General features: G+C 34.1%; 1 protein-coding gene across 1 annotated transcript in view; it reads right to left on the reverse strand.

The window, feature by feature from the left end:
• The window catches only part of EYS (eyes shut homolog), a 1254974-nt gene that overhangs the window by 825074 nt on the left and 416509 nt on the right, over positions 1-13391 (reverse strand). The window contains 1 exon segment of the mRNA XM_040983150.1: positions 10480-10667. Coding sequence (XP_040839084.1) covers positions 10480-10667 — 188 coding nt within the window.

A 13391-nucleotide genomic window follows, 5' to 3' on the forward strand; every position in this document is an offset into this window, starting at 1 on the left:
TTTCTGGTTATTAAAATAATAAGGGAATACTTTCACTTGTTCCATTGTCCCTGAGAAATGACAGATTTACAGAGGGAAACAGAGGTCTAACGCATACACTCTGCTTTCTTTTAAATATTATATTTATATTATATTTATTCATTGAATGACAGAATGACAGGGGGAGAGACAAAAGGAGAAAAAGCATGGGAGTTCAACTCTTTGCTTAGCCTCTTGATTCTAGCTTCTTGTTAATGTAAACTATACATTATGCTCTTACCACTCACTGGGGAGACCTGCGGATGTTTGTAACTTGTGCAGGTTCAGTCATTACAGGCATTTGGGAAAATAAACCAGAGATTCTTCAAATGTCTCTTCCTTTGTCTCTACTGCTATCTCAGTTTCTCTGATGCTTGAAAAAAAAAACTCCATGAATTTAAAAATGTCAATGGGCATATTAAAAACTGTATAGTGCCAGAAATAGTTTGCATTTCTAGTCTTCCATATGAATCTTTAACAAGCCTTGGATTCCTGAGATCTCTAAATGCAGCAAAGCAAGCTATTCACTTTGCGAACAAGCCAGATGGCATTTAAGCTTCAAAAAAGGAGAGTCTTTATTCAGTACTCATGCTTTCTTCAATTATTAGATACTCAAAAGCAGACTAAGTAAAATACTATTTCACATATTATGTTAATGTTATAAACCAATGACATATACTATAAAATATACACATTATCATGTATCTTTAATTTATTCTATATAAACATATAAAATAGCATATAAGAAATATTAGAGATCTGCTACTCTGTCTCCGTTCCTGTTTAAATCAACAAATCAGCAGGATGGGCAGTTCTTTGCCTGTGTTGAACTGCTGAGGTCCCAGTGAGCTCTCCTTCCTAACTAGCTGCTGGTGGAGCTCTGGCCACTGGTGGAGGTCTGACCACTACTCTGATTGCCAGTGGGGTGCGTGGTCACTGCAACATCACACTGTTGTCTCTGTTGGTTTCCCATATCTGTCAGTCTCCAGTTGCCCTTCTACCATTGGCTTGTACGTTCCCATTTACTGAAATGTGTCCTTTCTGCTTCAACATGGCTAATGATTCTCTGTCTAAACATGTCATTACCCTATTCTGCCATCTTGATTTTCTTTCCAGAATACATATTTTAAAACGTTTTTTTAATTTGTTGGCAATTGACTAACAAAGAGATGATAGATTCTTAGATTAACTCAATAGTTATATGTTTGTTAGGGTAAAGCCAGGAGACAGAAACTCCACATACCTCTCCAACATGAGTACCAGGGACCCAAGTGTTTGGGCCATTTTCTGCTATCAACCAAGGCATTTAGCAGGAAGCTGCACTGTAAGTGTAGTAACTAGAGCCTGAAGTGGAACTTTAATATAGAATTTTGATGGTGCAAGGCTATAGATTCACAGATCACATTTAAATAAATGAAAATATTATAAACAACTAAATTATAAAATAACAAAAGAATTTATAGATACCCAATTAAAAAGACACATTGAAATAAGGATTTAATCAACCCAAATGAAAAACAAAAAATAAAGCACATAATGAGAGCTGTTATCTGTGCAGTTCCTGCATCAGAAGAAACTGGCTTGAACGTTCATTGTGGCAGTTTCTTCTGTGTCATGCAAATGAAAAGAATTTCAGCTAACATTCAAATGTAATGATAGAATTATGTTTGGCAGGACACCAAGGTTCTCTTCCCACTATGGCTAGAGAAAATGACTAACATACAGAAGTTCAGGACATTTTTGCATTTGAATCTATATTTGCAGTGAAAATACTAACTATTGAGTATGTATTGTACTCCCACACTAAAGCAACAGCACAATCTGATAATTTTATGTTGAAAATCTCTCAGTCCTAATTTTTACTCTTCATTTTGCTATTTCTGCAGGACTCATGTTCCCCTCATCTGGATCATGGTAGTAAACAATACTTTATCTCCTGAACCAAATAATCAATCCCCAAAGTTTATGCTTTCGAAAATACAAAGTTTTCCATTTAAATTCTTAATTTATAAGTCTTTATTTAAAGAACATTCTCTCTCATTGTTCACAGGATTAACTGCATTAATCCACTAAGCATATTTCATGTCTCCTTAGGGTTTGATTATTTCACACTTCACCAACATTCTATTTTTTCATATTTGTATTTTATTTACTTAACAATGAAAATATTTTCCATTATTCCTGTATTGAAGCTTTAAATACTTGCTGTTAGTTGCTTTATACATTGAAACATTTACTTATAGGTTTTCATAATACAATGTAAGCAAATTTATTGAAGCAATTTTTACAATTCTTCTAGTATACCTTTTCTGTTCCTCCCAAATAAAATGGCACGTGATGTGTCACATTGAGGAGTCTCAATGAAGCTGTTAAACATACGTTGAAAATATGACATGTAATATTTCACCTTTGTCAATACCTACAATGTTAGGACATATAAGTAGCAGCAGGTTGGGCTATTGAAATAATATGGGGGAAAATTGGGGAGCAGGGAGAACGGTGAAAAAGAAGAGGAAGGTATACACAAAATTAGAATAAGAGACAAAAATTAGAATAAGAATTAGTAATGTTTCATTATTGAATAAAGCCTTAATCAATTTAAATTATTTATGTAGACAGAGAAGAGAAAATATGAAGCAAATATAATTGTTATTCTGAATGTAGGATAAACATACATATAGCTTTCATAAATATATACTAATAGGATTTGCATATAAAATAGGCACATTATGTATGAAATCATTTCTAATTTATTTATTGCACCTAATAAAATGCAAATGGGATGAAAATAATAGTTATACTACATTATTTGTAGAACAGCATAAGAAAATAAAGTCTGAATAAATATAGGGGCAAATGCAGTTTTTCCCCAACTATTTTCAAATCACCATAGGTTTAATCTGTGAATTAGGAACCAATAAAAAAAGAGGGCTGAGTGTGCAAGAATGTAGACAAATTGAATGGCTTGCTGTATCTGAGCCACTAGGGGATTTTATAATAATGTTCTCCATCTCCTTTTGTATTTTCTCTTCACATACACATAAAAATATACACATAACAAAAACACACTGATATTCCAGTTTAAACTGCTTATGAAATAATTCCTTTATTTCCAAAAATCTCATTATTAGGTTTATAGATCTCCTAAACCATAAATATCTTCAAGACGCTTGAAAATATTTATTGTATACAGAGAAATAAAAATATGCTTTTAAACTCAGAAGGCAAGAATTTTCTGCTCTATAAATTGGTCTACAAAAGCTATTGCTGCAAATGTAGAGATGCCCTGACCTGTGGAGGTACATTAATTCCACTGACAGTAAGAAGTAAGAACACTTTTTTTTTTTCCTTTCCTCACTATCCATTCCTTTGATAAAAAGGCACTATCAACCCAGACTACAGAATGTGACATTAAAATTTAATTCTTTACAATCAGGCAGTCAGAGAGCAAATTTTGACACTGACTTTTATTGTGGAAGTGTTAGAATTTTCTGAAAACTCTTTCAAACAATTGCAATATACTGGTTGTATAATACAGTCCGAGAAAACATCCATCCATTTAATACTTTTCTAGATCTAAATAGAGTCATCTAAATAAATAAAGGTATAACTGAACAGATTATTCTATGTTTCTTTTAGAATCAGCTTTAAAAGTTTAAATTTTAACCTTCCTCCCATATTCTCATTTAGATGCTCAGCAAATCATTTGCATTATGGATAACTAAATGGTTCTTTAATTTGACACATTAATAATAGAAAGTATAATAATGTATCATTATTTGTATTGGATGTTCTCCAATCTTTTTCACCCACGTAGTAAAAACGAGCAATAATGTTGATAGAATCTATTTTTTTCAAAGTGGATCTCAATGGAATATACTTAAAACTGGAATAAAAAGTCATGAGCACAGGTTATATTTTTGAAAACAGCAAAGGATGTGAACTGAGAATTTGAATCTATAATTACAAATGTCAGATTACCCTGCATTAACAGAAATGCACTGTGTGCACATTGAACTGTTCAGTATTCAAAGGCACTATCTCCTACTATATTGTATGGATGAAAGGAATTCCTGTTAAGGTGGGCTGTTTATTCCTTTAGATTATAAATAATTTTATCATTGACTTATTTCTTAGAAACACTTGGGAATATCTCCTTACTCTGAGAAAGGCATTCACCTCCAGAAAATATTACAATATCTATTTTTTAAAACTAAAGTCATGATTTTAGGACCAATTTCTAGCTGAAGGACATAATCAGTTGCACATTTTCCTACAAATACAGCTGATACAATTTAATTTTCCCACAGGACATGTATTTAAGTATCACAGGTAACTTATCCTATTATACTTTTGAGGAAAAAGAAGTGTTACAGTACATTATTCCTCGTTGATAATTCAAACACAGATGAAAAGTTGTATGATTTTAAGAATAGCCACATTGCATGTATTGGAAAGTGCATGTTTTAGCTTACTTAAGGAAAATCCTACACAGATCATAAAGGGAGTATAATGCCTTAAATCCAAAGTTGTTGACTTATAATTTATTATATAACCTTGTATGCATAAAAACAAAAAAACCTGCTGAAATTGCTATATATTCTAGGTTACAGTGACTTCTACCTACATTGATTAATTGAATATTCTATAGCAATTTAGTCACAATATGTTCTATTAACACTTGATGACTAAAATATACATCTAAATTATTATATAATTATTAATAATAGCATTGTATTCGCAAAATGAAAATGGATTCATCTTCTAAATTTGCTTCATTATATGTCCTGAAGTTCTGGGTTAAGTAATATAGATGCTATCCAGGCCCAGGCAAAGCAAACCAAGCCTCAACCAATGATACCAGCATCTCATATGGACACTGGTTCAAATCCTGGCTGCTTCAATTCTGATCCAGTTCAGTGCTAAGAGCCGGGGAAAGCATCAGAGAATGGCCCAAATTCTTGGGCCTCTGTAGCCAAGTGGGAAACTAAGGTGATGCACCTGGTTCCCAGTTTTGGATTGGCTCAGCTCTGGCCATTGAGGCAATTTCGGAAGGGAATCAGCGGATGGGAGATCTCTATCTTTGTTTCTCCTTCTTTTCTATAAGTCTGCATTTCACATAAAAATATAAAATGAATCTTAAAAAATAATAAAGATAATGTCCATTAAGTAGGCATTTGAAAGCATGGATGGAGAATATGCAGCCTCTCAAAATTATTTGTTCTGGCCCTGCTAAGGTAATTACAAGTAGGAACTAAAATTCAATAGATGAATAGTAGGTTAATTTAAAAATTGGAAATTGTTTTTCTCAAAAAGTATTATAAATTTCCAAATGGTCCTTGGCAGAAAAACAGGTTCCCAAGGAATTACTTGTTTTCCTATCATTTGTAATGCCTTATAAAATAAAATACTATAACATATATTACCCAATCTTAGACTATTGCATGGTCATTGTCATATTTTTTAAAACAATATTTATGCAATGAAAAGTCTCCTAACGTTTTCTGCAAAATAAAGTTTTATTCCAAGTTAACAAAACTGATTAACTTTCAGTAAAAGTGATTGATAGTTATTAATTCATATTATAGATTCAGTATCCTGATCATCATAAATTCACCACCTTTTTTATGCCTTCTTTTTGATTTTTTTTCCAAAAACATGTTTGTCTAATGAAATAGCAACTCCCCTTTCTCAACTAGGGTAGGGGGGATTTCAGTGAATGTCAGTTTCATTACATATTTCATGTAGCAATATGTTATGGTTGTTAAGACACTCTTGAAATGTTTTTAGCAGGAAACATAAAAGGGGAAATAATCATAATTAATTTTACCCATTTTTTAACACAATGCAATTTTGGGGTGTCGGCTATGGTCAGATTGGGGCAATAAACATAAGAAAGTTTATATGAATGAGAATAGCAAATAAAAACCTTTAAAACTATGGCAGAAATAAAGTAAATTTTCACATTCTAAAATCAATAAACAAACAAAACCCATATTTTTATACCTCAGTACATTTTAAATCTATGCTTGCTTATTTTCATCTATGTAAAAGACATAGTGGCAGAGAAAGAGGTTGAGCAAGGCAGATTCTTTCTATCCACTGATTCACCCACTACCTACTTGGAACAACCAGGGATGGGAGAGGCTAGAGCTGGAAGTCTGGGACTCTCTTTACTTCTTCCCATGTTGGTGACAGAGATCAAGTAGTTGAGCCATCATTTGTGCCTTCTAGAACTCATTAGCAGGAACAGCCTGAAGCTCGGTAAGAAGCACAGGAACTTGGATGGCAACACTCAGGTGAGATAGGCAAGCATCCCAAGTGGTGGCTCTAGTGTGCTATGCCACAATGCCTCCCCTTTAGTGCTTCGTTTTTCGTTATTTTCTGTTTTTCACAATTTACATGGTGTCAGAGAATAAAGTTTTGTATAAAAATTTTTATTTATTTCTCCAATCCTTTCCTGTGTGAAGCCAATTTAGTTTTTATTATAATTTCAACATGATTTTTACAGTTTAATAAAACTTGTAAGCATTAAAATGTTATTAAAGTGCAATCCATGATAGTAATGCTTACAGGCTCTGAAGCAGCTGTTATTAAACTGACCAAAGTTGTTAATGCATTTAAATTTGTCCCAGGATATGAAGTAAAATCAGATGTTGGACTGCATCTAGAATACCATGTTTATCTGCCCATGTTTGTTTCTCTCCTTATCAGACACAATTAATTTGTACATTATATTTATATGTCTATGTGCTTTTTTACTATAAGTAAAAATGCTATAATAAAAATAAATGTTCAATGCTTTCATTTTTAGTAACTTTTCCACTAACAATGACTTAAGTTTATCAACTTCTATCTGTGCTAATACTAGGTTACTGAAGAAAATCTTAATGGCCATCAGGATTAAAATTCAGAAAGTTAATGTTGCAGGGTGCAAGAGAGACCATGCCAGACACAAGTGTAGGATGTTAGCAGGAGTCTTTATTGCCCAAGCTTGGCGACAGCAGCTCCGGCCACACTTCAGGAACCACTGTGCCGCATGGCAGAAGTCAGGGATTTTTAAGCTCTCACCCTCCAATTGGTTTGAAAGGTGCACAGTACAATGTTTTCACTTGCAGTACAAAACTTCTGATTAACTTTAATAATTGGAAGCAGCAAGGGAGGGGTGGGAGAAACTGAGGGCTTCCCCTGAAGGATGGAATTAACATTTTATTACTGCTAGGTTCCACCTTTAGGAACTCTTTTGAAAGCACACAATTAGAAATACTTCCCAGATATCCTGATTACTCTAAACAATAATGTAAAAATCTTCAAAAATAAAGCTAATTAATAATTTTAAAAAGAAAGTACACATTTAGAAATATGATGAACACTAATATCTTCACTGACTCACCCAAGGGGTGCGGGATACAGCCACATTCGATCTGCCCACTGGGTTTTTGTGTTGTTTTGTGTTGTTTTGCTTTCTTTCTACTTTTTTTGTTGTTATATTTTTATTTTTGAATTTTTGAATTTTGTGGTACAGTTTCGTATAGACTGGGACCCCCCTCACCACAAACTCCCACACCTGACAGATTTTTCCCCTGGTGCTACAATAGTATAATCTTTTATAGGGAGTCATAATCCCATCAGTCTCAGTTATTTAAGTGTGAACCGACAGTGTTGGTACAGACAATGTCAGACAGTGCAGCATCCCATGGTCTACACATTTCCAACAGTTCCATTGAGAGTCCATCTTTGTTTGGAAGCAGGAATACATGTTGCATTACACCCCACATCTGGATATGGTAGTCCCTGTACTGGGGACTACCATCTACCCACTGTTAAGGCGTGCTGGCTATCACTGGCTGCACCTCATATCATTACTAAGAAACATGAACTTGATTTTACAACTGAAACCAAACTTCTAAAATGTAAACTCATAGTCCAGGCATATGGCCTTCCCCAAGTCCCTTAGCACAGGGAGTCCTTGCCTGCCATGATCAAAGCAATTCACTGACTTAAGGTAGTGATTCTCCAGAATTCATTTGATTCTCTAATAGATAAGAACCTTAACAGCAAGCATTGTCTTGAAGAAAATCCTGTAAATACATTCAAGCACTCCTCTCAACCCTCTCCCATCCCCCAACTGTGAGATGGGGCCCATCAGACCATCATAAATTCCCTAAAAATCACAGCATCACTGACCAATCAGGAACCTTGCATGTCAGTTACTTTCAGCCCCAATTTTCTGTCCTAAGAACCTTCACCTGCCTACTCAGGGAACCCGGGAAGCTTGTTTAGCTGCCTAGCTCCTTGTTCTGTGTATTGCAGTAAAGGCTTACTTTCTTCTACTACCCTGAAGTCACTGATTGACATTCTGTGCTAATCTTATGAAAGGACCCAGTTTGGGGCTCCTACAATAATACCTCCAACCCCTTTGGGGTGTTGTTTGGCAAAACAGCTAGTAATGGAATCAACAAATACTCTGTTATCTGCACAAAAAAAGATATTTTTAATTATTTTAAATAATAGGTATATTCTGTGAATGGTAAAGACATTGAAAATCTTATCAATTATCAACTATTGCTTTTTCTACTTGAAAAACATAAGTATTATAAGAGTCTATGGAACTGTATCATATGATAAATAAATAAATACATATGACTTTATATATAAAAACATTTATCAACCAAAAAAAAAAACCCCAAAGATAACAAGCACAATACTATTCCAAATATAGATACCAAGATGTATACGTGTGTGTTTATACATCCATGCTTGATAATGTGTAATAAGTGACGCAGTTAAATATATCTTCACAATAGGACACTAGATTCTCTTTGTTTATACTTACAATGCCATGACACACTTCAACAGGAGAAAGTTAGACTTGTAACTGTAAAGAGCTACACTACTGACAGAATATGGGAGGAAACGGTGAGAGAAAATGAGTTTGTAGAAAGGGCAGGGAAAAGGGGGAACCCCTATAACTAAATACTGCTGCATGAAAAATTTTTTTAAAAGAACATAATAAATTTAAAACCTAAGTAATATGTGTTTCATAGTAATATGTAAGTATTATCTTCTTAGGACAGTTTCCAGTATCTAGTTTATCTGAGATTGGCATCTGAGTGTGACTTACTAGATATGCACCAAACAAAATAATAATTGCATAGCCAAGATCAAAATAAGTAAATGGACAAAACACCTCCTGGTTATTGAAGACAATATGGTACTTAATACAAATATAAAAAGAAATTTATCAATATGTTAAAGAGAAATAATGGATTACACTATGAAAATTAGTAATGGAAAAATTTTAGCATAAAACAACTGAGAGCAATTCTGAACTTCCTTGAAAGGGGACATGATGGTGATGTAGGACCTAAAGCTATTGTTTAGTATTCCAATCTCCGCATGGGCATGAGTTACTATCTTAGCCACTTCCCTTTCACCAAGGCTCCTTGTTAATGCTCATGGGAAACTGGCAGATGATGGCCCAAGTGTTGTACCCCTGCCACTCACATGGGAAACCTGGGTAAAGATCTTGGTCATAGGCCATTGAAGAGCGAACCAGGCAATGGAGGGTTGATATCTCCTCACTCCGTCTCTTTGACTATCTCTCTTTCTCCATAACTCCAGCCTTTCAACGATAACTTAATGGAAATATCCCAAAAAGTTTAATGAAAAATAGAAATAGTAGAAATAGTCTTTGACGTAAGGCTTGTTGAAATCTATGCATAGTTGTTTAAAATAATACACATTTTCCAGGAATTTCTTGAAGACCATTCATATACATAGATCTCAAAACATTTTTATATCAAAACAAGTTTAATTATATTTTCCCACGAACTTTTTTGAGGTGTCTCATTGCAGTGATAAACCTGTCGGTAACTTGAGCTATTATGCCAGTTATTCACAGATGTTTTCTCTTAACCTCAGCCAATCACAAATCAGACTGAAATGGAGTGCAGAGCTAAAATGTGTATGTCTACAGTTCTTAAACAACTAGGTTCAATTAGCATTTTGCAGACTGAATAGATAGCAGCTGATTTCTCAACTGATCAAATATATATTTACATACTATACACTTAAAAAATAAAGGAAATTAAAATTTACTACCTTAGAAGTTAAAACATATTATAAGTAATTTAGAGTTTAAATATGGTTCAAAACCTAGTGAAAGATTGAAACTCACATAAAAATTTTTACAGCTGGTTAAGATCTTGGAAGACAGATTTGGTAATAATTGAAATAAATCTGTGGTAAAAACTACACTACTATTAAGAAACAATTGGAATAATACATAGTATCCTAAAATTATAAGTGATGCTTTATATAACTGTTCATTTCAAATTTCTGAGCACATGTTCTTAAAGTGAAAATTTAGTATATATGCTTTAGAGTGTATTGCTGATGAAATGTTTAAAAAAATATATATATATATATATTAGTTAATAGCATAAAAATAATACTTACCTGCATTCAAAAGTGTGTTCCGGTCCAGCAATGAGAATCCCTCCATTCAAACAAAGGGCTAAATTCATTTCATGTCTAATGCTTTGTTCACAATATGCACCACTATATCCTAGTGGGCAAATGCAGGTAAGTCCATGCCCTGTCTTCTGACTGAAGCCTCCATTTACACAAGGAATTGATGTGTGATCCTAAAGTAAGCATCCATTGAGGTTATTGTTAGTGATATTAACCATTATATTTACATTTAATTAATTAATTTAAATTATTCAAATTTGTTTAAGGAACATTTCACAAAGCTAATATATAGGCAAATACGAGATTTCCCTCCTCCTTAAAAAGGGTACTTGCACATGACTACGATGGGATTGCTATCTTTTATCATCAAAAATATTTTGTCAAATATACTTAGTACTTCTCCAGAAAAAAATAATTACACTTTATTAAAGCACATACAATGTCTGGGATGGCATTTGTTTTAGTGATTAAGATGCTTACTACTTTGTCCACATCCTACATCTGGACACCTAGTTTTGATGCTAGACTTCACTGCCAATTCCAGCTCTCTGCTCAATCCACCCCCGCAGGTAGCAGAGCAATGACTTAAATACTGGGCTCCTGATACTCAGGTGAGACCCCAAGATTCTACTTGTGGTTCCCAGCTTTGGTATCATCCTAGCCCTTCAATGAGCTTTGCAGAGTGAGCCATCAGAGGGGGCACGGTCTCTCTGCTGTCTCTGTCACTCTGCTTCTGAAATACATAAAAAAAAAAGACAGAAACACTCCTACCTTCAATAATGGTACAAAAGGAAATAGTCTGTAGATAAAATCAGGACTCTCTTGACTGTTACGTTAAAAAATAAACATATATTGCAGTCTCTGGGATAGCCTGCTTAAATCTAGTGCCCCACAACAATGATGAATGGTTCTTTTAATATCTCTCAAAAGGAAATCTGAGATAGAATAAACATGAAACCAAATTTTACAATTGACATGTCCCTCAAATAACTCTATTTGTGTGTAAAGTAGCAATCACATCACCCACTTACTTAGCTTGACTTGATTTAAATAAAATAATGCATACACGACTGTGATTGCCACAAAATAGTTGTTCAGTGAATGTCATCTTCTTTTCTGTTATTGTTATGGGATTTAGAGATCAGTCATTTGTCACTTGATTTGAAAAGAAAATGGTTTTCCCACTTGTATTTAATTTCTACTGTCATAATATGCATATTTAAAGTGTACAAAACATATAATACACTATCATTTTCAAGACAATGATTGCTGAAGTAATTTGCACCTATAATCCTATGAAATAATTCATGGAGAGTCATAAAAGCATTAGTAAAACTGTTTTTTATTTATATCCAGATGGTATTACCCAGAATTCCTCAATGAACCTGAAACAATTAGAATCATTTGCACTTTAGGGTCTCAAGTTTTCTAATCCTCAAGAATAGTATATTTACAAATATCTAGTACTTCTTTAACATTTAGCTCAGGAAACTACTCATAGTTTTCTATGATTATTATTATGTATAAAACCCAGATCTTGGGCTCACTGGAGTGGTGCAGGATGCTTATTGCCTGCTCTGTGGCATCAGCATCCTACATGGGTGTTGCTTCATGTCCCAGTTCCTCCTCTGGTCCAGCCCTCTGTTTATGGCATGGAGAAGCAGTAGAGGACAACCCAAGTCCTTGGGACTCTGCACTCACATGGCAGATCCAAAGGAAGCTTCTGGCCTCTTGCTTTGGATAAGCTCTGCTCTGGCTGTTTTGGCTATTTAGGGAATGACGGAGTGGATGGAAGACCTTCTCTTTTCCTCTCTGCCCTTCTCATTCTGTAAAATCTGCCTTCAAATAAAAACAAATAAATCTAAATAAAAACAGATCTTGCATAGAATCCAGATAGTGATCTTTCACTCTTACTCAACTGACAGGTAACTAACTGCATGACAATTTGTTCACCTGATGTGTTTAATTTTAAAACACTTACTGTTTTTATTTTTTATTTGACAGGCAGAGTTAAAACAGAGCAAGTGAGGGAGAGGAGGAGACATGGAGGTATTTCTATACCTTTCACTTACTAATTCATTCCTAGCATGGCTGCATTGTCCAGAGAGGCACAAGGATGAAGCCAGGAATCTGGAACTCCATCTTGGTCTCCCACAAGGGTTACAGTTTACCCAAGGACTCAAGATATCACCATTGTTTTCCTAGGCACATTAGTAGGGAAGTGGATCATCAGAAGTGAGCCTCAGGATTTAAGGACTTAATCAGGGATGATATGAGATGCCAGCATCACATGCTGTGGCTTAATTCAGTGTGTCAACATTGTGACCTTGTCTTAAAAAAAAAAAAAGAATGCCATTCTAATATTTATTGTAACTGCTGAAAACGTGAACTCCTTATTGGGCTTCAAGGGAATTCAGCTGACTTCCTGTTTCTATTGTTAATTTATAGGATGCAAATGCAGAATTGCACTGGCAAGGGCATGGAAACAAGATGTTTTCCTCTTAGCCCTATGGCTATATATATAATGATTTATTAGAAAGAATTACATAAATTAATTGAATTATAACTCCCATGGGAAGAAACAGATCGTTTTTATACTGCCAAGAATTCTGTCTCTAGGGTTTATAACAATCTTTCACTACATTAATTAGAAGGCTTAATGGGAAATATGAAACCAATTTATTTTCAGAGAAAATAAAATTGTCATTCAAAGTTCTTGATTCTTGTGGTTCAAAAACATCAAGGATAAGGATGTTTTTCCTTTTGATCATCAACTTTGATTTTAGTTTGCCATAACAATTTAATATAGTCAGTGCTTTCCAGAAGAATCAACTCATGTAATTCAGAAAATAAAATAAATTAAAAATCGGAGTGTTTAAGAAAGGAATAGAAATAAG

Source organism: Ochotona curzoniae, unplaced genomic scaffold (genome assembly GCF_017591425.1).
Source record: "Ochotona curzoniae isolate NIBS_2020 unplaced genomic scaffold, NIBS_Ocur_1.0 contig_3819, whole genome shotgun sequence".
Lineage (NCBI taxonomy): Eukaryota > Metazoa > Chordata > Mammalia > Lagomorpha > Ochotonidae > Ochotona > Ochotona curzoniae.